This window comes from Macrobrachium nipponense, chromosome 6 (genome assembly GCF_015104395.2).
Source record: "Macrobrachium nipponense isolate FS-2020 chromosome 6, ASM1510439v2, whole genome shotgun sequence".
Taxonomy (NCBI): domain Eukaryota; kingdom Metazoa; phylum Arthropoda; class Malacostraca; order Decapoda; family Palaemonidae; genus Macrobrachium; species Macrobrachium nipponense.
The window spans coordinates 51,038,492-51,059,308 of record NC_061108.1 but is presented as its reverse complement, the minus strand read 5'-3'; the positions used below and the strand labels follow the sequence as shown (position 1 = coordinate 51,059,308).

Below are 20,817 nucleotides of genomic sequence, written 5' to 3'. Positions count from 1 at the left end.
AGGAACAGAGACTTTCTTGTCAAGTCTCTAAAGGAGGCCTTATTAGCAGGTACGAACCTGTCTGACATAAGAAAATGAAGGACCACATCCAAATTCCAACTAGGATTCCTGCTGGTCTGGCTTTTTGAGGTCTCGAAAGACCTAATAAGATCCTGTAGGTCCTTATTCTCCGACACATCCAGCCCCCTGTGCCTGAAAACAGATCCCAGCATGCTTCTGTACCCCTTGATCGTTGAGACAGCTAGGTTATACTTTCTTCTAAGATAAAGAAGAAAATCCGCAATGTCAGTTACAGAGGTACTGGAAGAGGATACGTCGTGAGACTTGCTCCATCTTCTAAACACCTCCCACTTCGACTGGTACACTCGTAATGTGGAAGGTTTCCTGGCTCTTGCGATTGCTTTCAAAGCTTCGCGAGAAAACCCCCTCGCTCTAATAAGTCCTTCGATAGTCTGAAGGCAGTTAGACTTAGAGCGGGGAGGTTTTTGTGATACCTGTCGAAGTGGGGCTTTTTGAGAAGATCGCTCCTTAGTGGGAGCGATCTGGGAAGATCCACCATCCACTGCAGCACCTCTGTAACCCAATCTAGGGCTGGCCAATAGGGGGCGATCAAAGTCAGCTTCGCTCCTTCTGAGGAAGCAAACTTCTTTATTACTTCCCTACTAGTTTGAAGGGGGGAAAAGCGTACCCGTCTACGCCCTTCATATCCATCAGGAGGCCGTCTATGGCTATTGCTCTTGGATCTGCAATCGGGGAGCAATAATTCTCCAGTCTTTTGTTCCAGTTGGTTGCGAACAAGTCTATGTTCGGCCTTCCCCATAACCCCCATAACTGCTCGCACACTTGCGGATTGAGGGTCCATTCGGTGGGGAGAACTTGGTTTTTTCTGCTTAGCAGATCCGCCCGAACGTTTCTCTCTCCCTGTATAAACCTGGTGAGGAGAGAGATTTCTTTCTCCTGAGCCCAAAGCAGCAACTCCCTCGCTGTCTCGTAAAGGGAGAATGAATGGGTTCCCCCTTGTTTCCTGATATATGCGAGGGCTATCGTGTTGTCTGAATTGACCTGAATAATCGACCCTGAGATCTACTTTTGAAAGTGGATGAGGGCTAAGTGAATGGCTTTCAACTCCTTTTGGTTTATGTGCCAGGACACCTGCGCTCCTTCCCAGGTGCCTGACACTTCTTCCGAGCCCAACATTGCTCCCCATCTTGAATCCGACGCATCTGCAAACAACGCTCGGAGAGGGCTCTGAATGTGCAGATACTCCTTGGCTTAGTTTCTTTGGGTCCAGCCACCATAGTAGATCTTGCTTGATTTTGTCCGTGATTACAAAAGTCTTCTAGGTCCTGGGAACTCTGATCCCAGTTCTCCTTCAGATAATACTGAAGGGGTCTTAGGTGCAGTCTTCCTAAGGAAACAAACTGCTCCAACGAGGAGAGGGTTCCCAGCAAACTCATCCATTCCCTCGCGGAGCAATGTTCTTTCCCTAGAAAGACTGAAACCTTCGACAGGCAGCATTCTATCCTTTCTATTGATGGAGACGCTAGAAAACCCCGAGAATCCATCTGAATCCCCAGATAGACTATGCTCTGCTGGGGATCCAGCTGGGATTTCTCGAGGTTGACTAGGAGTCCCAGCGACTGTGTCATTCTTAGTGTTACAGAAAGGTCCTCCAGACACTGATCCTTTGATTTTGCTCTTATGAGCCAGTCATCCAAGTACATTGAGATCCTGATTCCTTTCAAATGTAGCCAATGTGCCACATTCCTTAGGATGCCCGTGAAGACTTGAGGGGCCGTCGACAGTCCGAAGCACAATGCTCGAAACTGGAAGACTCTTCCCTGTGACATGAATCTGAGATATTTCCTTGATGCTGGGTGAATTGGCACATGGAAATATGCATCTTGAAGGTCCAGGGATACCATTCAGTCCCCTGGACGAAGAGCAGAAAGCACAGAGGAAGAAGTCTCCATCGAGAACTTCTTGATCATGAAGAAGTTCAGTGCACTTACGTCTAAAACCGGCCTCCACCCGCCCGAGGCTTTGGGTACCAGGAACAGTCGGTTGTAGAAACCTGGTAAATGGAGATCTCGAACCAGTTCTATTGCCCTCTTCTGCAGCATAAGGTCCACTGCTTGCAGGAGAGCTTGACTCTTGACAGGATCTTTGTATCTTGCTGTCAACTCCCTTGGAGTTTTCGTTAGGGGGGGATTTTCCCTGAAGGGGATCAGGTATCCTCTCTCGAGGATTGAGAGGGTCCAGCTGTCCGCCCCTCTCTGCGCCCAGACTCTGGCAAAGTTCGAAAGTCTGGCACCTACAGATATCTGGAGGACTTCTTTGTCATTTTGCCTTCCCGACAGGTCTCCTGGAAGGTCTTCCTCTGTGGCCAGGTCTCCTACCTCTGAAAGGGGTTCTCGAAGAAGAAGAGACTCCTCGAAAGGGCTGTTGAAGAGGTGCTCTCTCCTTCTTTGTAAAGGGAACAGCGGGCTTGAACCTCTTCGCTGATTGTGTAAGGAGGTCCTGAGTAGCCTTGCCAGCTAAGGATTTAGCTATATCCCTCAACGTGTCCTGTGGGAAGAGGTGGCTAGAAAGCGGTGAATATAATGAGGCCGACCTCTGAAGAGGAGAGACTGACTTGGTCAGGAATGAGCTATAAACTGACCTCTTCTTTAAGATTCCCGAGCCAAATAGGGAAGCAACTTCCACCAAACCGTCCATCACTGCTCTATCCAAACATGCTAAAACGCTCGAGAGCTCTTCCATGCTCACGAATTCCGGATCTTGGGCTCTTTTCGCAAGGGCTCCCAGAGACCAGTCCATAAAACTGAACACCTCCAGTCTCCTGAAGAGGCCCTTAAGGAGATGATCGAGCTCGCACATCCCCCACGTAGCCTTAGCTGAGAGGAGAGCGCGCCACCTTGCAGAATCAACCAGTGAAGCATAGTCTGTATCTGCGGACGAGGGAAGCCCTAAGCCCATAGGCTCCTTGGTATCATACCATCTTCCAGGTTTTCCCGTCAGCCTGGAAGGAGGGCATGAGAACACTGTCTTGCCCGCTTCTCTTTTAGTATGAAGCCACTCTCCAAATCCTTTGAATGCCTTCTTCATGCTAAGGGTAGGACGCATTTTCACGAATGAGGAGGCTTTCGGAGACTTCGTGCTCGAAAGCAAAGATCCTGGTGAGGGAGGATCAGCTGGTTGAAGCGTGTCACCAAACTCCTTCAGCAAAAGCAAAGAAAGCCTTTTATAGTCGGAGACTACTACGTCGACTGGAAATTCTTCATCCGAGACTTCCTCTAACCCTCCGGCTGCAAGAGAGCCCTTCGAAGGGGAGCGGCTTTTAGAAGGAGCGGGACTTCTGTCATAAGAAGGAGATCGCCTTCCATGCGACCTATGCTTGCTACTGCAAGGTGCGAGGGAGCTCTTAAAAGTAGAAGATCTCTTATCAGGATCCTGTGTCTTGCAAGGCGAAGGGCTCCTACTCTCTGAAGAGCTCATAACGTGTGAAGGGGTCCTATTCAAACCTAGGCGCCTGCTGGGCTCCTGGCGCCTGCTAGGCTCCTGACGCCTGCTGGGCTCCTGGCGCCTGAATATGCTCTTGACGCCTGAAAGGCTCCTGCGCTCCACTCGACTCCTGGTGCCTGGCAGGTTCCTGGCGCCTACTAGGTTTCTTGGCGCCTACTAGTCCCCTCCCTGGCGCCTGATGTGCTCTTGACAAGCCTGAAAGGCTCCTGGCATTCACTCGACTCCTTGCGCCTGACAAGATCCTGGCTCTTGATAGGCTCTTGACGCTGCCATGGTCATCAGTAGAGGGGAGTCCAACTCCTGATCTCTCTGTGAAACAGTAGCTGAGCGTCTCCTCTGAGAGCGGCTACTGCTGGGAACTTTACTGCGAAGAGAAAAGCTCCTAAGGGGTTCAAGCTGTCTGCGCGGAGCATTCTTGTACGGAGGTGAGGAGCGCTTAAAGGGAGATCGAGAGTGTCTCTCAGGAGAAGAGCGCCTGCTAGACTCAGATACGTCTCCTCTACAAGGAGAAGAGCGCTTACTAGTAGAGGAAAACTTCGATCTCTTCTCGGAAGGGAGGCGTCTTTCCTTCGCGAAGAATCCTTATGGAGAGCGCCTACCAGGGAGGACAACTGATCTTGCAGGTTAAGCAGGAAGAGCTTAGTAGGATCTTGAGCAGCTGGAGACGGTCTTCTCGCCTTCTTACTACTAGGAAGGAAAAATCCTCAGGGAAGTGCTCGGGGGGCTCGAATCAAGAGCGTCTCCTTTCGGCGAAACCCACGATCTCTTCAAAGGACGAGACTTAGAGGCAGAGCTCCATCCACGCCTAGACGAGGAGGAGTCCGAAGCAGAAAAGCACTCCTTCAGGATGCCTTTTCTACGGCTATCCAAGGCAGCCTGGGTCGCTACTTCAGGATCTGCCGAAGGGACGCCTGATCGTTGGGGATGCCTCCCACATCCTCCTGCAGCTTTTGACATTCCTCCTCCCCTGGTCCTGGGAGTTTGAAAGAGGTCTAGGCTAGGAGCAATGCGGAGCCAATCAGACGCCCCTCCAATGCACTGGGGTCACTGCACTCACTGACACTCTTACTTTTAGCCTCCATAGCTTTTTAGCTGTTCCTGTAGCTCCCTGATCGAGGATCTCATGATTTCCCTTTCTGAAAACGAATCCTTAGATTCAACACAGGGAGAAGGGGCTGAGGTTATGGGAGAAAAGTTATCATCTACCTTGTTAGTTTCTAACTCCAGTTCAAAAGAACATGATCTACTAGAGCTTCTTGCTGAAGCTTTCCTAGCTCTATCCTTCTCTCTTTTCTTGATATAAGCAGATAAATCCTTCCACTCTTGTTCTGTCAGTCCCTCACATTCAGCACAAGTCTTATCAAAAGAACATTCAGAACCTCTACATCTAACACAAATTGTATGGGGATCTATCTCTGCTTTCAGCAGTCTAGTCCTACATTCGTCCCTTGCACACACCCTAAACTTAGGTGTTATCTTAACGTCAGCCATCGTGAGAGAAAATGCCTAATCCAATTCCTAAAACAGTCCACAACAAGCGTATGCCAAGCCAGAGATAAAAAGAGTACTACTTCACCAAAATCAATCCAACAAATTTTCGGCGAACGAGCAGAATTCCAAGCAGGAGGAACCAACAACAGTTGTTGCCGGCCCCGCCGACAGAGAAAATCTGTCAGAAAATGGGAATGGTTCCGGATACCGCCACCCAGCGGCGGGAATGGTAGATCACCTGACCTACCTGTAGCGTGTGCCGCGAGTTTTGAATTCTGTCGGGACGACGGAGTCTATAGCTAAGTATATATCTGCCGGGTAAGTTGCATGTATAAAAAGAATACTGCACTTGCAATTTCACTTTCACACAAAATAAGGGGCTCGTGCCGAGAGCATTCGCGCCCTCGGCACCGAGCGCACAGGGCAAAAATATAAATGAAAAATGAAAAAGAGTAGTGCACTTACAATTTTCACTTTCACACTTTCACCCAAGAATACACAGCTCGGCGCGAGCGCGCTCTCGCCCTCGGCACCGAGCACAAAGGACTTGGGGATCGATCTCAGGAAAACTCTCAATTTTCCACATTTACGGACCACAACCCCGGAATAGTCATCGGGTAATAGGAGGCGCGGAGATTACATTGATCCTTGATCCATAATCATAAATAAACAAAGTCTATATGAAAAATGAATATGCGTACTTACAGTTCACTTTTACACACACACAAAGGGAAAACGCAAAAAAAAAAAAAAAAAAAAAAAAAATCCTGAAAGCAAACGATAAAGCGGGCAAGAGAGCGATGGCGAACAACGTCCTGACACCACACGGCCGAAAGCAAATGTGATTCTTCACCTCCCAGCCGCGCTGCGCGCGCACTGTTGGACAAGCAGTTAACTACCGAACTCCCTTGTTCGAAGCTTACGACCGTTCCAGCTGCCGCTAGTTACCTTCCTATTGTTAAAGGACCGATGGTTTGTATAACATATCAGAACAACTGAAGTTTCCTGCTGTGTCGGGTGGCAAACAGATCCACTACTGGACGCCCCCACAGGATGCAGAGCCCTTCCGCCACGTCTGGGTGTAGGGACCATTCGGTCCCTATCACCTGATCCTGACGGCTGAGCTTGGTCTGCTACTACATTCCTCTTGCCTGGAATGTAGCGGGCTGACAGCTCCACCGAGTGGGCCATGGCCCACTCGTGCACCTGCAGCGTCAACTGGTGCAACGGGAGGGACACTAGGCCCCCGTTTGTTGATGTATGCCACTACCGTGGTGTTGTCGCACATCAACATCACCGAGTGTCCCACCAATCGGTCCTGGAACTCTTGGAGAGCGAGGAACGCTGCCTTGAGCTCCAGGACGTTGATATGAAGGTGCTTGTCTTGATGATCCCACACTCCTGCAGCCAGCAACTCCTACAGGTGTGCGCCCCATCCCTCGGTAGACGCGTCTGAAAACAGCAACAGCTCCGGGGGGGGGGGGGGGGGGGGTGGGGGGGGGGGGGGAGTGCGGAGAGGCACTCCTCTTAAGAGGTTCCTGTCGTCCAGCCACCAGGCTAGGTCCTGCCTCACCTCCTCCGTGAGGGACACGGGGATGTATGGTGGGTCTCTTGCCTGTGACCAACTCTCCTTTACTCTCCAGTGGAGAGACCGCAGGTGAAGACGCCCGTGAGGGACTAACTTCTAGAGTGATGACAGGTGGCCGATCACGACCTGCCACTGCTGAGCTGACTGTTCCTGCTGAGACAGGAACTGGTCGGCTGCCTCCCTGAATCTGCTGATCCGCGAGTCCGCGGGGAAGACTCGCCCTGCTACCGTGTCGATCAGCATACCCAGGTACTTCATCCTCTGCTTGGGCTCGAGATCAGACTTCTCGAAGTTCACCACGATCCCCAGATTGCGGCACAACTCAAGGAGTCGATCCCTGTCCTGTAGCAACTGCGAGCGGGAGCTCGCCAGGACCAACCAGTCGTCGAGATACCTCAGAAGACGTATCCCTGACGAGTGGGCCCAAGCAGACACCAGAGTGAACACTCGCGTGAACACCTGTGGAGCGGCTGAGAGACCGAAGCAAAGTACCCTGTATTGGTATCTGGAAATACGCTTCCTTCAAGTCCACCGAAAGCATGAAGTCGTTCTCCCTGATAGTCTCTCCAGGAACGTAGATCTGAAGATGGACCGGGTTGGAGGTGAGGGGTGGCCGAGACTCGAAGGGTAGTAGATACCCCTCCCGAAGGACGTCTACTATCCAGGTCTCTGCTCCGTAGCACTGCCATGTTGCCCAATGGTCTTGCTAGGAAACCCCCCCCCAAAACCCCCCCTTCCGGCAGCAGGTGAGGGGGAACGCCGTCCCTATTGCGTTTTCCCGCCTCTCTCGACTTCTTCCCAGCTCCCTGGCAGAAGTCGAAGGCAGAGTCTTTCCCCTGGGCTTCGACGATGCAATCGTCTTAGCCACCGAGGAAGCGCTAACCAAGCTCTTGGGCTTGGCCGCAGTCGATCGAGGCTGCCCAGACGCCTTCGAGACTGCCTGGTGGACCAGACAGTCACTGTCATCAGTGCGCTCGACTGAGAACGTCGACCCCGGTCCCGTGCGTCAGACGAGCTGCTGCTGGTCGCCCTATCCGCCCGGTCCCTGTGGGAGCGGCGGTCAGGTGACCTGCAGAGCTCGCTTTCGCGGTGAGAGGCCGTGAGCGTCCTCATGGCGCATCAAACCGCTGGTACCAGCCGAGGCTGGTACCGTCGGTCGGGGGGACCTCTTCCCAGCCTCAACCCGTGGCCGGTCAGAGACCGTCACGTCAACCCGAGGTACCGGCTGGTCGCTGCGAGAGCGGCCGCTGGCCTGGCGAGAGTCACCTGAGCGGCTCTCGCCAGTCTTCTGCTCCGTGCCTCGGTCTTGACGCCAAGCGAACTCGGGCGTCTCAACTTTGGCTGCACGGTTTCCCGAAGGAGACCGTACACTCGGAACTTCTTGCGGACGAGAAGCCGAGCCGGTACCTGGCTTAGCGGCAGAGCTGCTAAGACCAGGCAAGGAGGTACCAGCCGTAGCCGGTACCCCCCTGTCCCCGTCTTCTTCTTCTTCTCAGAAGAGGAGACGGGCCCCGTTCCCGAGGGAACAGGAGGACCAACAGAAGAACCCCCCGTCACACCGAAGTGAGAAAGGCCCTTCGAAGGTCCCGAAGGAGCCTTCTTAGGGGGGGAGGAGGCAGCCTTCTTCTTCTTCGGCTTGGAAGCCTTAGAAGTCGAAGAGGGAGAGTCGGCAGCAGACGACGAAGAAGACGACAACGACACCTTCCTCTTCTTCGTCAGCTCTCTCAGGACAGACGTCAAATCCTCCATCCAGGCCGGAGCCGGGGCAATTGCCGAAGCAACACGGCCCGACTGCACCTGTCCGGAAGGACCTGAGTCTGGGGCAGCACAACCATGATGAGACACGACGTGGGCAGGGGCAGGCACAGCAGGAGCGTCACGAGCAGCTGGCACAACAGGAGCGGCGAGAGCGGCTGGGCCAGCATCACTAACAGCAACAGGTACAGCAGGTACAGCAGCAAGGTCAGGCGTCCCAGGCGGCTTGCTCTCAGCCACCGTCATCCTGGGAATGGGCAGCAGGTCCAGGGGAGAACTCTTTGGGCAGTGGAAGTCCGGGGTCGGCAGCACAAAGAAGCCAGGTGGAGGTGGCACGCCCCTCCTCGGTACGGCAGCAATCGGCATTTGTATGGCAGCTGTCGGAGTCACCGAGGCAATGTGTGGGGTATACACCAGGTGCGGAGGGGCGGCGTGCCCTGTAGTAGTCAATGTAGTAGTGGTTGTGGTCACCACTCCATGAGTGACCACTGCCGACCCCGCCAATCGCTGAATCAAACCCTGGATACTGGGGGCGCCCTGCAGTCCCAAAGCGATGCCCACACCTGCCATGTTTCGTCACTCACGGAAGGCACACCTGAGGGAGGAACAGTTGGGTCAATTAGAGGGGCACCCTCACGCTTGGGGGAGGACGAACCCCACCCAGAGCGGAGCAGGACTCCGAAACCCCCCGCAGGGGAAGGCGTGAAACGTGGGGGCTGAGCATGGGGGTTGGAAGGATGACAAGGTATCCGTCACCAAAGGAGTCGCTGGAGAGCTTTCTGACGACTCCTTGGCGGGCCTACGCCTCTTCCTACCCTCATACAGCACCCACTGCGCCTCAGACCAATCCACACATACATTACATGGTTCGGTCCGAGAGCACTCTGCCCTCGGCACCGAGAACACAATTCATGAGGATCGATGTCGGGAAATGAGCGGAAGCTGCCGCATTTACGCCCCTCCAGCCCGGGACACACTCTACGGGCGACCGGGGGGCGCGGCGAAAGCTCCATTTCAAGATCTATAATCAATTCACTTCAATAATATGAAAAATGAACAAAGAATACTAACAATTTCACATTCACTACTCAAACAAACCAGTAAAGAGGATATTGTAAACAAATATCAAAGCACACGACGAAGTAAAAGCGGGCAGAGAGCGATGACTAGCACGTCTTCACACACCACGGCCGAAAGCAAAAATGACAATTTGTCCAAAATTGCATTTTTCCTAACTATACAAACCTGAGGTCTTTTCCCTTTTACAATAGGAAGGTACTAGCGGCAGCTGGATAGGTCGTAAGCTTTCGAACAAGGGGTTCGGTAGTTAACTGCTTGTCCGACAGGCGCGCGTTTCGCGCGACTGGGAGGTAAACAAATCACTTTTGCTTTTGGCCCAAGCAAAAACTGCAGAGTGAGGGGTGGCATGAGGTGGGACTATGTGTAAAAGGACCTCAGGTTTGTATAGTTAGGAAAAATGCAATTTTGGACAAATTGTCATTTGTTCCGACACGGCATACAAACCTTCGGTCCTTTTACAATAGGAAGACTCACTTCTTGGTGGGAGGAATCTGAGTCTTTTGTGAACAGAATGGTGTTCGCCCAACCTTGGAATGCCTCCCTGGTCGTAAGAGCGAGGGAGGGATCCAAGCCTCTGTCCGATTGATCGGGGTGTGCACCGCAGGATCAATGGTCAGACCTCTGGACCAAGTACTAAGAGAGAGGCAAGCGTATCTCTTCGTACCAGCAAACAAGAACAAGTTCCTATTTGCAAGAGGCAACATAAAGTTATGGTTTGTCTCTTGTTGGCATCCACTTCCCCCCCCCTGTAGGAGGAAGTGGTGGATTTTCGCTTCTCCCATCCCTAGTGAAAGGGATAGGATGGGCTCTGTCGAGTAGCTCACCCGGCATCTCGTCCTTATCCAGCAAGGTGATGACGTTATCCCTCTACCCACAGGGTAGAGGGGGAGAAAAAGAGATAGGAAGAGAAGCCAGTCACTTTCTCATTCACTTATCTATTCTTACAGTCACACCAGGACTCGATGCTGTTCAGCCTGCTAGGGTCTGGGTTAGCTACACAACGTGTTGAGCAGCCACCACGGGTCCCAAGGAAACGATCCAAGGACCTGTGGGCAATATCCAAAAGGTAGAAGGAGGTGCCAGTGGTCTGGTTGTACCAGACCCCTGCCTTCAGTACCTGCGCCACGGAGAAGTTCTTGTGTAACTCGAGGGAGTGTACTTCTAGGTCATCTTGGTGCTGACGAAGAGTCTTCAACACTCAGCCTGGGATGTCGAGTTTCTTCCGAAGCGCGGTCGCGCTTTCACAGGACAAAGCAGCATCTCCTTCCACATCGAAGGCGGTGAAGTCCATTAGGGAGGGGATTGTGAAGGACTCTAACCGATCATCAGGCAACCGAAGGGTCTGAGTCTTCGCTACGAAGTCGGTACAAAATCGAGCGTCACGAATCCCCATCCCCTGGGATGCTTGACTTCGCAGGAAAGTCATGCAATTACCTCAGAAGAAAAGAAGGGAATGGTCGTATGACCTATCCCTCTTCTCGACTTCGGTGATGTCCTGTACCCATACTGGTCTATCCGTCTGCAGCGAAGTGTCTCAACATTCTCCTATCCCCATGCAGTGAAGTTCTTCTCGGTAGTGGGATAGGACACCGACACTTAATGGTGGGTGTCGATGGTATGGGTACTGTGACAAGCCGTTAGGACGAAGAAAAGACTGTTATGGAACAACCGAACTAAGTCCACAGCGAAGTTCGTAACTGACTTGGGCGCTCTGACAGCTGCCGACTGACTGCGTTCGGTAGGAGGCAAGTTGTCCAAGCACCCGAGCAAGTCACGTGACCTTCGCCTTAAAAGGGTTATGCCAAGAGGGACTAAACAAATAATTTGTTCGTCACGATGCCAGAAGGCGAGGTGATGATTCTCTTAAGGCATGTGCCCAACAGGCGAAAGTCAATGCCTTCTACAGACCGAGGTCCCTGATGGCAAGATATCTCTCATAGTATAGTTGATTCTCAGCTAAGGAGAAACAACACTATGTGTCGTTGAAGACGAAGGTGTACAGAAAATGCAACCTACGTCTTCACAGCTGAACCGAGAGAAGGATTCTCAAGATTCTGAACCTGTGCTACAAACACTGAGAACGCTAACCGCTATTCATTGCTGTCCGGTGAGGATCGTAGTTGCAATGAATGCGGAGCGCTTTTCAGTAATGAGACACAGGGAAATACTGCCTAGAAGAACTGCTTCTCATGGGCTGAACATTTGGAAGTAGAGCTGTCAGGTCGGAGAGTAGGCTTTTATGTCTTCTGACACATCTGTTAATTCGGGGTGACAATGAATAATTGCACTCCTACGAATACGAGATATTTTGAAGACAAAACTCAGATGTCTGCAAAATCATTCGCATTATCGCGGTGCGATGCAGCGGAAGACTAGTACAGACTTCTGGGTTACCGTGCGGTAAACAGAAAGATGAAGAGTACAATGAGATATCTCTGTTGAAAATTCTCGCAATGTCGAAGGCGATGAAATCGAGCGTCACAGCAGTAGATGGTCCTTCATTATTGCGAGAATCCCCGTTAATCAGAGACCTAAGTCCATGATTGTTGGGCAGAGATACGGTTCGGTAGTCAATCAAACCAGGGGAGAGAGAGACGTAACCGACAGTGCATCTCCGAGACCTAGCTGATACTGAGCTGCTATCAGGCAGTTCAATACGCAGTAGCTCTCGGTGACTCGTCATCCTGAGTTGCCAGGTAATCCATATTCCACGAAGGAATGTGTTTCGGCTAGAACCATCGAGCATAAAGAATACGCTCGAGCAATTATATTTAAACGAAAACGGATTTCGGTAAATACAAAAGCTGATTTGGTGTTGTCATGACAATACCAAGTATCTAAAATCAAAACTGATAACTGCTGGTAGGTGCAGGCAACCCGAGTTGCAGTTCAATTAAGATACAATTCGTCTCGGTCACAAACCGTAGAGTTAACTACGGTATGCGCCTACCCCCCGGACAATTCAACTGTTAAAAGAATCATGTCGCGAGGGTAATATACGTAGTATATTTGTAGGTTCTGTACCAAGACCTCCATCCAAATAAATTCTTTTCCTCTCGAGAATGAGAATAAGGATTGGAGATCGACCGCCTTCGTTCTCTAGTCAAGAGAGTGAAGGAGAAGTCTTTCCCAAAGGAAAGCTTCACTGGTGAACAGAATACCAAAGACGATAGTTCAAGTCAAGCCAAACTGGAAGTTCCCGTCCGTTCTTCTCTATTCCAGGTTAATCGCCTACTGTGAGATACTCTTCTTCCAAATGCTAGAAATTACAGGAATTCGAGTACGAGGTTCCCGATTATCGTGTAACAATTATCGGGGATTCTCGCTCACTTTGGACCGTGGTCTCGCCTAAGTGTTTGGAGATCGTAAAAAACTCGAACACTCTGAGTGCGCTAGAAAATTCCGTAGAATTCTAAGCACTCTGCGAACCCCCACCGAATTCGTCAAACGATATCGGCTGGTGGTCTCTCGATTCCCGTAGAAATCGCAGAAAGGGGGCAGGATCCCTCCTCAACGACCGGGGCTTACGTCAGGTAGGACCCGAAGTCCCCCCCGGTAGCGCACCCCTAACGTGGGATCTTACAGAGAAATCTCTGTAGGATCCCTCCCCTTTCCCTCGTAGCGTAAGGAGAGAGGGAATGGGGGAGGAATTGGATACTGGCTCGCCTTCCCAGCGGAACTAGCAGTTGGAGAAGAAAAGGAGCAGCCATCGCCTTACGGCGATGGCCCTCTCCGAGCCTGGGAAAACGTATCGTCAGGAGAAAACGTTTTCCCGAGGAGGGTTACGAACTCATACTGTAGGTAAGGGTCTGCCGCCACTGTGAACGTCGTCTGGGTGGGGCTGATCGACACCTGACAGGAGAGAGCCGATACCGTCCTCCTCCGACTCATTCCAGTCCTCGTCGAGGTCGAAACCTCTCAGGAGGACCGAAGGGGTATTCAAATACGGTGTCCGAAGACACGTAGAAACGCCTCTGTCGCAGTAGAGGAGGTGAAGTAGCTTGTTCGACCGGCCAGAACTGAGAGAGCCTTCTTGTCCGGAGACGAGAGACTACCTGTTCAACACAGTCGGCAAGCTCCGATCGCGGCGCAGACCCACCGTCGATTTGGGTTCCCTCTCGGGCCCCAACAAAACGACTCGAGCCGAGACGTGGCTCTGCTGGTGGGAGCGGCGATCCTTCAACGAGGTCGTTGTGCTGACGAATCAGCGCCATAACCTCGGCAAAGTTCCTCTGGATCTCGGAAGTCACAGCATCTTGCAGAGTAGGACCGTTAAGCCCTTCGAACAAGAGCATATTCCGAGAACCTTCCTCCTAAGAAGGGGGAACAGCGACAGCCCTCTGTCGGTTCTTCTCCTCCACTTGCGCATACGTCCTGGCCGGTCCAAGAACCGTGGCCTGGCACGTAGGGGCGTCGTGGTGGGATCATGAGGGGCGCACCCCTCACGATCACTCCTCAATACCTCGCTCCTCCGGTTGTAACCCCAGGAGGTTTGAAGGTACGGGAGAGGCAGACCTGACGCTCCCTCCTCTCTCGCTGGCAGAACCAGCAGGCTTGGAGGGCTGCAGGCGATCGTCAACCCGCGGTGGCGATCGAGCTGCAGGCCTGGTCGAACCGTCTCGCTGTGGAGAACGGCTGGACTGAGCACAGCGGCCCCCCCCGATCTCGAGTGTCAGAAGAGCTGGTGCTGGTTGCCGTACCCGATCGCTCTCTGTGAGAGCGACGGTCAGGCGACCTGCAGGCTCCACTGTCACAGTGAGACCGGTGCTTGTCCTCACGGCACGTCACGTCGCTGGTTCCAGCCGTGGCTGGCACGGCGAACGGGCGGACCTCTTCCCAGCCTCAGCCCGTGGCCGGTCGTGGACCGTCACGTCCCCGGGTAGCCAGCTGTTCGCCGCGAGAGTGAGAGCTGGTCTGGTGAGAGTCGCGTGAGCGGCTGTCACCAGTCTTCCGCCCCGTGCCGTGAACCTGACGCTGAGCGGACTCAGAGGTCTGGTTCCTGGCTGCACGGTCGCTGGTAGGCGACCGTACACTCGGTACCTCCCGCGAACGAGAGGCCGAGACGGACCCTGATGCAGTGGCAGAACCACTGACACCAGGCGAGGAAGTACGGTGTTAGCGGTACCCCTCTGGTCCCGTAGTCTTCTTCTTTGCGGAAGAAGAGACGGGCCCCGCTCCCGAAGGAGCAGGAGGACCTGCGGAAGGAACCATCCCGTCCCACCGAGGTGAGCGGGTCCCGAGAAGCTCCCGAGGGAGACTTCTTAGGAGGGAGGCGGCAACCTTCTTCTTCCCTCGGCTGTGAAGCCTTAGAAGTCGAAGGGGAAGAGGCGGCAGCCGACGACGATGAAGAAGATGAAGACGATGACGACGACACCTTCCTCCTCTTCTTCGTCAGCTTCCTCAGGACAGACGTAAGATCTGCTATCCAGGGCGGAGCCGGGGCTGCTGTAGCCGAAGCCCAGCCCCGGCCCGGACGCACCTGTACAGACAGACCAAAGTCTGGGGTAGTACCACCACGAACAGGGACGACATCAGCAGGTATGGGCATCTCAGGAACAGCAGGCACAGCCAGCACAGCATCGGTAGGGACAGCCAGCGCAGCAACGGCAGGGACAGCCAGCGCAGCAACGGCAGGGACAGCCAGCGCAGCAACTGCATGGACAGTCAGCCCAGAATCGGCAGGTACGGCAGGCAGCACCGGAAACACAGGAAGTGGAGCAGCAGCCAGCAACATCCTGGTACCGGCGGCAGGTCCAGGGGCGAGCTCTAGGGCCAGCGGAAGTGTGGTCGCTGCAGCGCGGGCAACCACGAGCGGCGGCGGCACACCCCCCCTCTCGGTACGGCGAACGGCACTTCACAGCGCTGTAGGCAAGACTGTTACCACGTGAGGCGAGTACACCAGGTGAGGAGGGACGTTGTCACCTGGAGCGTGGTCACCACTCCATGGGTGACCGCAGTAGGGCCAGACATAGAACCGCAGCCCTGGACACTAGCACGCCCTGCAAATGGAAGACGCCCATACCTCACCAAGGTCCACCCTCGTGGCAGTAGCACCTGCGGAAATACAGTAGTAGCGATTATGTGGGGGGGAAGTCCCCTCGCGCGGGGGGGTGAGCCCCCTCCGAACGAGTGGAAGACCCCGAATACAATTGTACAATCGGGCACCGAGCGCCCTCCCCGCGTCGACGGATGGGCGAGGAGAAAGAACGCCGATAAACCTCCCCCCCCCAAGGGGAAGGGCCATCTGTGGGAGCTGAGCGGGGGGGTGGGGTTCTCGTTCCCCACCCCCGCACAGCACCCATGTACCCAACAACATATAAGAGCCCGAGAGCAATCGTGCCATCGGCCCGAATGCAAGGGCATAAGGATCAAATCCCTGACTGAGCGGAACTTGAACCAAATAAATATTGATGCAATCAATAATAAGGAATAAAATGAAAAAGCATCTTGCATTACGATTCACTTCACAATGAAATAAGGGCTCGGATCGAGCGCATTTGCGCCCTCGGTACCGAGCGCAAGGGTAAAGGATCCATTCCTTACCTTTATGGATCAAGGTTTATGGAACCTTGATCCATAATGAATTGATGCAATCAAAAAAAAAATATGAAAATGAAAAAGAATACTGCGCTTGCGATTTCACTTCATACAAATAAAAGGGGAAGGATCAATTCCCGGAAATAGCGGAAACATTGATCCCAATAAACAATGCAATCTCAATAAAATATGAAAATGAAAAAGAACTGCACTTGCGATTTCACTTCATTCAAATAAAAAGGGGAAAGGATCAATTTCCGGGTAAGCTCGGAAACTGATCCAAAATGAGTATTGCTACAATCAAATAAATATATGAAAATGAAAAAGAAATACTGTACTTGCGATTCCACTTCCATACAGAATAAGTTTCCGTGCAGAGCGCATTCGCTCGGCAACGGGCATACAGGTCAAAAAAATATAAATGAAAAGAGCACTTACTTACGATTTTCATCTACACATTTCCAACCCAAATATACGCTCGGAGCGAGCGCTCCCGCCCTCGGCACCGAGCATACACAATACGAGGATCATTTCTGGGAAAATGAATTCCCGCACTTACGCCCTTCAGTCCCGGCACTCGGGTAATCGGAGGGCGTGGTGAAACCAAGATCCTTTAATTCACACTTGAATTCAATGGAAATAAATATGAAATGATTGTACTTACAATTCAGTTTCACTAGCTAAATAGAAAAAAAGAAAACACCAACCATGCGAAAGCAACGACGATGAGCGGGCAGAGAGCGATGATACACGTCCACACGCCAGCAGGCCGAAAGCAAAAGTGATTTGTTTACCTACCAGTCGCGCGCGCGCGCCTGTCGGACAAGCAGTTAACTACCGAACCCCTTGTTCGAAAGCTTACGACCTATCCAGCTGCCACTAGTACCTTCCTATTGTAAAAGGACCGAAGGTTTGTATGCCGTGTCGGAACAAATGAGTATTGCTACAATCAAAATAAATATATGAAAATGAAAAGAATACTGTACTTGCGATTCCACTTCCATACAGAATAAGTTTTTGTGCCGAGCGCATTCGCTCGGCAAAGAGCATACAGGTCAAAAAAAAATAAATAAATAATGAAAGGGGCACTTACTTACGTTTTAACGATTTTCTCACACATTTCCAACCAAAATATAAGCTCGGAGCGAGCGCAGTCGTCCCGCCCTCCCGTCGGCACCGGAGCATAACACAATACTAAGGATCATTTCTGGGGAAAATGAATTCCCGGCACTTCATGCCCTTCAGACCCGGCACTACGGGTAATCGGTAGGGCGTGGAAAAGAAACCCAAGATCCTTTAAGTTCACAATCGAATTCATGGAAATAAATATGAAATGATTGTTACTTACAATTCCAGTTTCATTCTAGAATAAATAGAAAAAAGGAAAAAACACAACCACATGCGAAAGCAACGACGATGAAGCGGGCAGATAGAGCGATGAATACACGTCTACACGCCAGCAGGCCGAAAGCAAAAGTGATTTTGTTTACCTCCCAGTCCGCGCAGCGAGCGGCAGCCCTGTCCGGACAAGCAGTTAACTACCGAACCCCTTGTTCGAAAGCTTACGACCTATCCAGCTGCCGCTAGTACCTTCCTATTGTAAAATGACCGAAGGTTTGTATGCCGTGTCGGAACAAGTGATTCTTCACCTCTCGGGCGCGCGAGCGGACAAGCAGTTAACTACCGTTCTCCCCTTGTTCGAAGCTTACGACCGTCCCAGCTGCCGCTAGTTACCTTCCTATTGTTAAAGGACCGAGGGTTTGTATTAGCCTACGTATCGGAACAATTTCGAAAGCGTTCTGGGATTGTGGGCACTGCATTGGCCACCCTTTTCATTACCCTCTGTTTAAATCTTAAAATATGGTCTTAATTTCTAACTTTGGAAAAAATAGTACTTACTTCGAAAGGAGAGTAGAGGTCTTGAGCTCCTTCTCTCACCACCAACAACTCGTGACTGATGACCATCTCCGGTGTCAGGACATGTTAAAAGTACTTTTTCGGAGGGTGGCCTAGACGCGGTAGTCAGTGAGTTGGCCAGTCCACGTGGTTGTTTACCCTACATCACATCATGTTGACGAAACTTCAATCTTTAGAATGGTACCTATGCTTAAAGATGTAAATGTATTCTTGTTTCACCAATTAAATATCGAGTGAATAAGGCTGATCCACGCGATGACGACGGATCCACTGCGGTGTTTCCCCCTGGGTAACTCAATTAGACAAGGCTGAATGGCAACCGTATGGCATAGCCTAGTAACACTAATATAGACGGGAATACTTATTGGGTAACTTTTGTCCAACCTAGCTAGGTACTATGGTTGATGTATACGTACCTAGAAATAGCTAGGCTAGGTGAGTAAGCAGGTAGCTAGGTACCTACCAAAAACCTAGTGCTCTTTATAGCCACCTAAGAACAACCCTCATATTTCACAACTCTAAAGGGGGTTTAAATACAATATTTTTCATCCTCTTACCTTTAGGAAATCTATGTGCCTCACAGACATCTTGCAAACTTAAGAAAAATTGTTGATATGCAGGTTTCTTCGAAATTTCGGATACATCCAAATCAAATTTGCGGGTAAAGTCGTATCCTGAAGCAGTAGTAGCAGTGAGAATAATTTTATAGAACGGCTCCTTCCTTCGTCAGTTCTCATGTGTTTTTGGTTCCACTTGTTGAGGGTTATTTTCTCTATTGTACCATATGCTTTTAATAAATTCCTTCCTATTCCCAATGTCCTTTCTAATCAAATCTGTTAAAGGTAATATATTAGGTATAATTTCCTCTTTATCGCCTATATATGAATGAAGAATTAAAGTAAATAAGTTCTTAATTGTGTATACTGAACAATAAAGTAAAAGTACTCAAAATTTTCATTTGCCACTTCACAATATACACACTCAGTTTCTTCCCTCATTTTTTAAAGCTCAGAGCTTCACTGCTATAGGTAGGTACCAGTGGAATAGGAGTTCATCGCTGGACGAGTGGTTTTCGCACTCGGCTGCCAATCCGGTGGTCCAAAGTTCGAATCCCAATTTAAACAGAATTCACCTGCATTTTATCTGCCTCATTTTGTATTGCATCATACACTCAATGAGGTTTCCTGAATCTGCAGAATCGGAACCCTTTTTTAAAAATCAATAGTTATTGTTAACATGGAGTCGTTTTCATTCCCATGCAGTCTAATGAGAGATATAAAGTCTGATTGTCCTTTGTGCGCTTTCCTATTTCGTATTTCATTATTCCCACAAGAACTTTGTCGCGAAAACACTGGATCCGTTTTTTTGCGACAATCCTTCGCGACATTTAGCTCTCTATATCTATGGGGGAAAATCTTGTCAGTCCGTGTCGTCACTTCCACAGTCAAGTAGCAGTAATATTGCAGCCAGGCCCAAGAGCCTGTGCAGTGTTCATATCTAATCCATTTGTATTTTCGCCATCCGCGGGTTTAAGAAGTCAGAGCTCAGTTATTCACTTGTTTGAGCATTCAGATGTAACGTAAATGTAAAATTGTGGTTATTTTTTGCTAGATGTGAGTTTTTCTTCCATGTGTATTGTGTATTTGGTTGTAGACCTTGTGTTACTCAGAAGTTTTCATTTGATTCAGTATGTCTTTTAAATTTATATAGTTTATTTTCATAACAAAACTGTATAAAAACCAACAGGATCTTTGCTTTGAGTTTGTCGATATTGCCATTCAGGCCCATTGATATAGAGAGGAGAGATTGGCAGAGGCGTCGTGAGGGTTGCTGGCGAACCGGGGGCAAAGTCTTTTATGGCACCCCGAGGATGTGTGTCGTGGGCCGGGGGAGGGGGGGGGGAATATTTTCATTTGAGCGTGCTAATCTTGGCAGGAAATGGTTGCCTTCATTATTTTAGATATATTGTGTTGAAAACAAAACATTCTAATTTGCATAATCATATTCTGGAATGATAGAACACAAACCGAATTTGCAAACTGAAATAGCTTATTTTACATATAAACGATATTCTGTAATTGATTAGTCATTAGCCCTCATAAATAAATTCCAAAAAGTTGATAAGATAACTTAAATGTTGATTATAGTAAAGCATCACAGTAACCAGTAACTCTTAATAACCAAAGACAAATGACAAATTAAATTAATTTGACAAAAAAAAAAAAGTTAAACATTAGGGAATACAAGGGCTAAGAAAATCATGAAAATGCACAATTTGTTGCCAGTATAGAGGTTACTACTTAAAAAAAATTGTGGCAGACTGAATACTTATAATGCCTGAAAAGAAAACTGATAAGAACGAAGATGAATTAATTCACTAACTATAAACCTTACTTTTCTTTAAAGAATGTTTAACATGAGTCAAAATAATGAAAACAAACAGATTAAAGTGATGGATGCTTAATATCAACAATATGCAAGGAAATAAAACGGAATAAAGGTATAATAATGTAAAGATGATTAGACCGATATTGATAAGTGGAAACCTAAACAACGAAACGGATTGACAATGAATTGTAGGACATTTACAGCCGCAAATTTGTCTATCACGTCATGAAAGTTTATTTTGTTTGCGATCTCTTGCTCTACACTTTGAAGAGTTAAAGCTGACAATCTCTCTTGTTTCCTTAGATGTTCGCAGATGCGACAAGATAAGTTTCAACTTACTAAATGATCACTCACAACTATAGAGTAATTGATACTGCAATGGTCAGCAGTATCTGAAGTTTCATCCCCATATCGTACAATGAAACAAAGTAATTCTTGTGGGTTAGTGATCAGAACATCATCTCGTGTTTTAAACAGCATTCTGCAATCTACAATTTCACTGAACAGTTCCAAGCCATTTAAGTCAGTGTCATAGA

General features: G+C 50.0%; 1 protein-coding gene across 1 annotated transcript in view; it reads right to left on the bottom strand.

Annotated features, from left to right (window-relative positions):
- LOC135216777 (uncharacterized) overlaps positions 1 to 18,625 on the bottom strand; it is a 323,230-nt gene extending 304,605 nt beyond the window's left edge. The window contains exon 1 of the mRNA XM_064252261.1: positions 18,451 to 18,625. Within this exon, the coding sequence (XP_064108331.1) occupies positions 18,451 to 18,480 (30 nt within the window). The 5' untranslated portion in view covers positions 18,481 to 18,625. The remainder of the gene's footprint in view (positions 1 to 18,450) is intronic.
- Between the last annotated feature and the right edge of the window lie 2,192 nt (positions 18,626 to 20,817).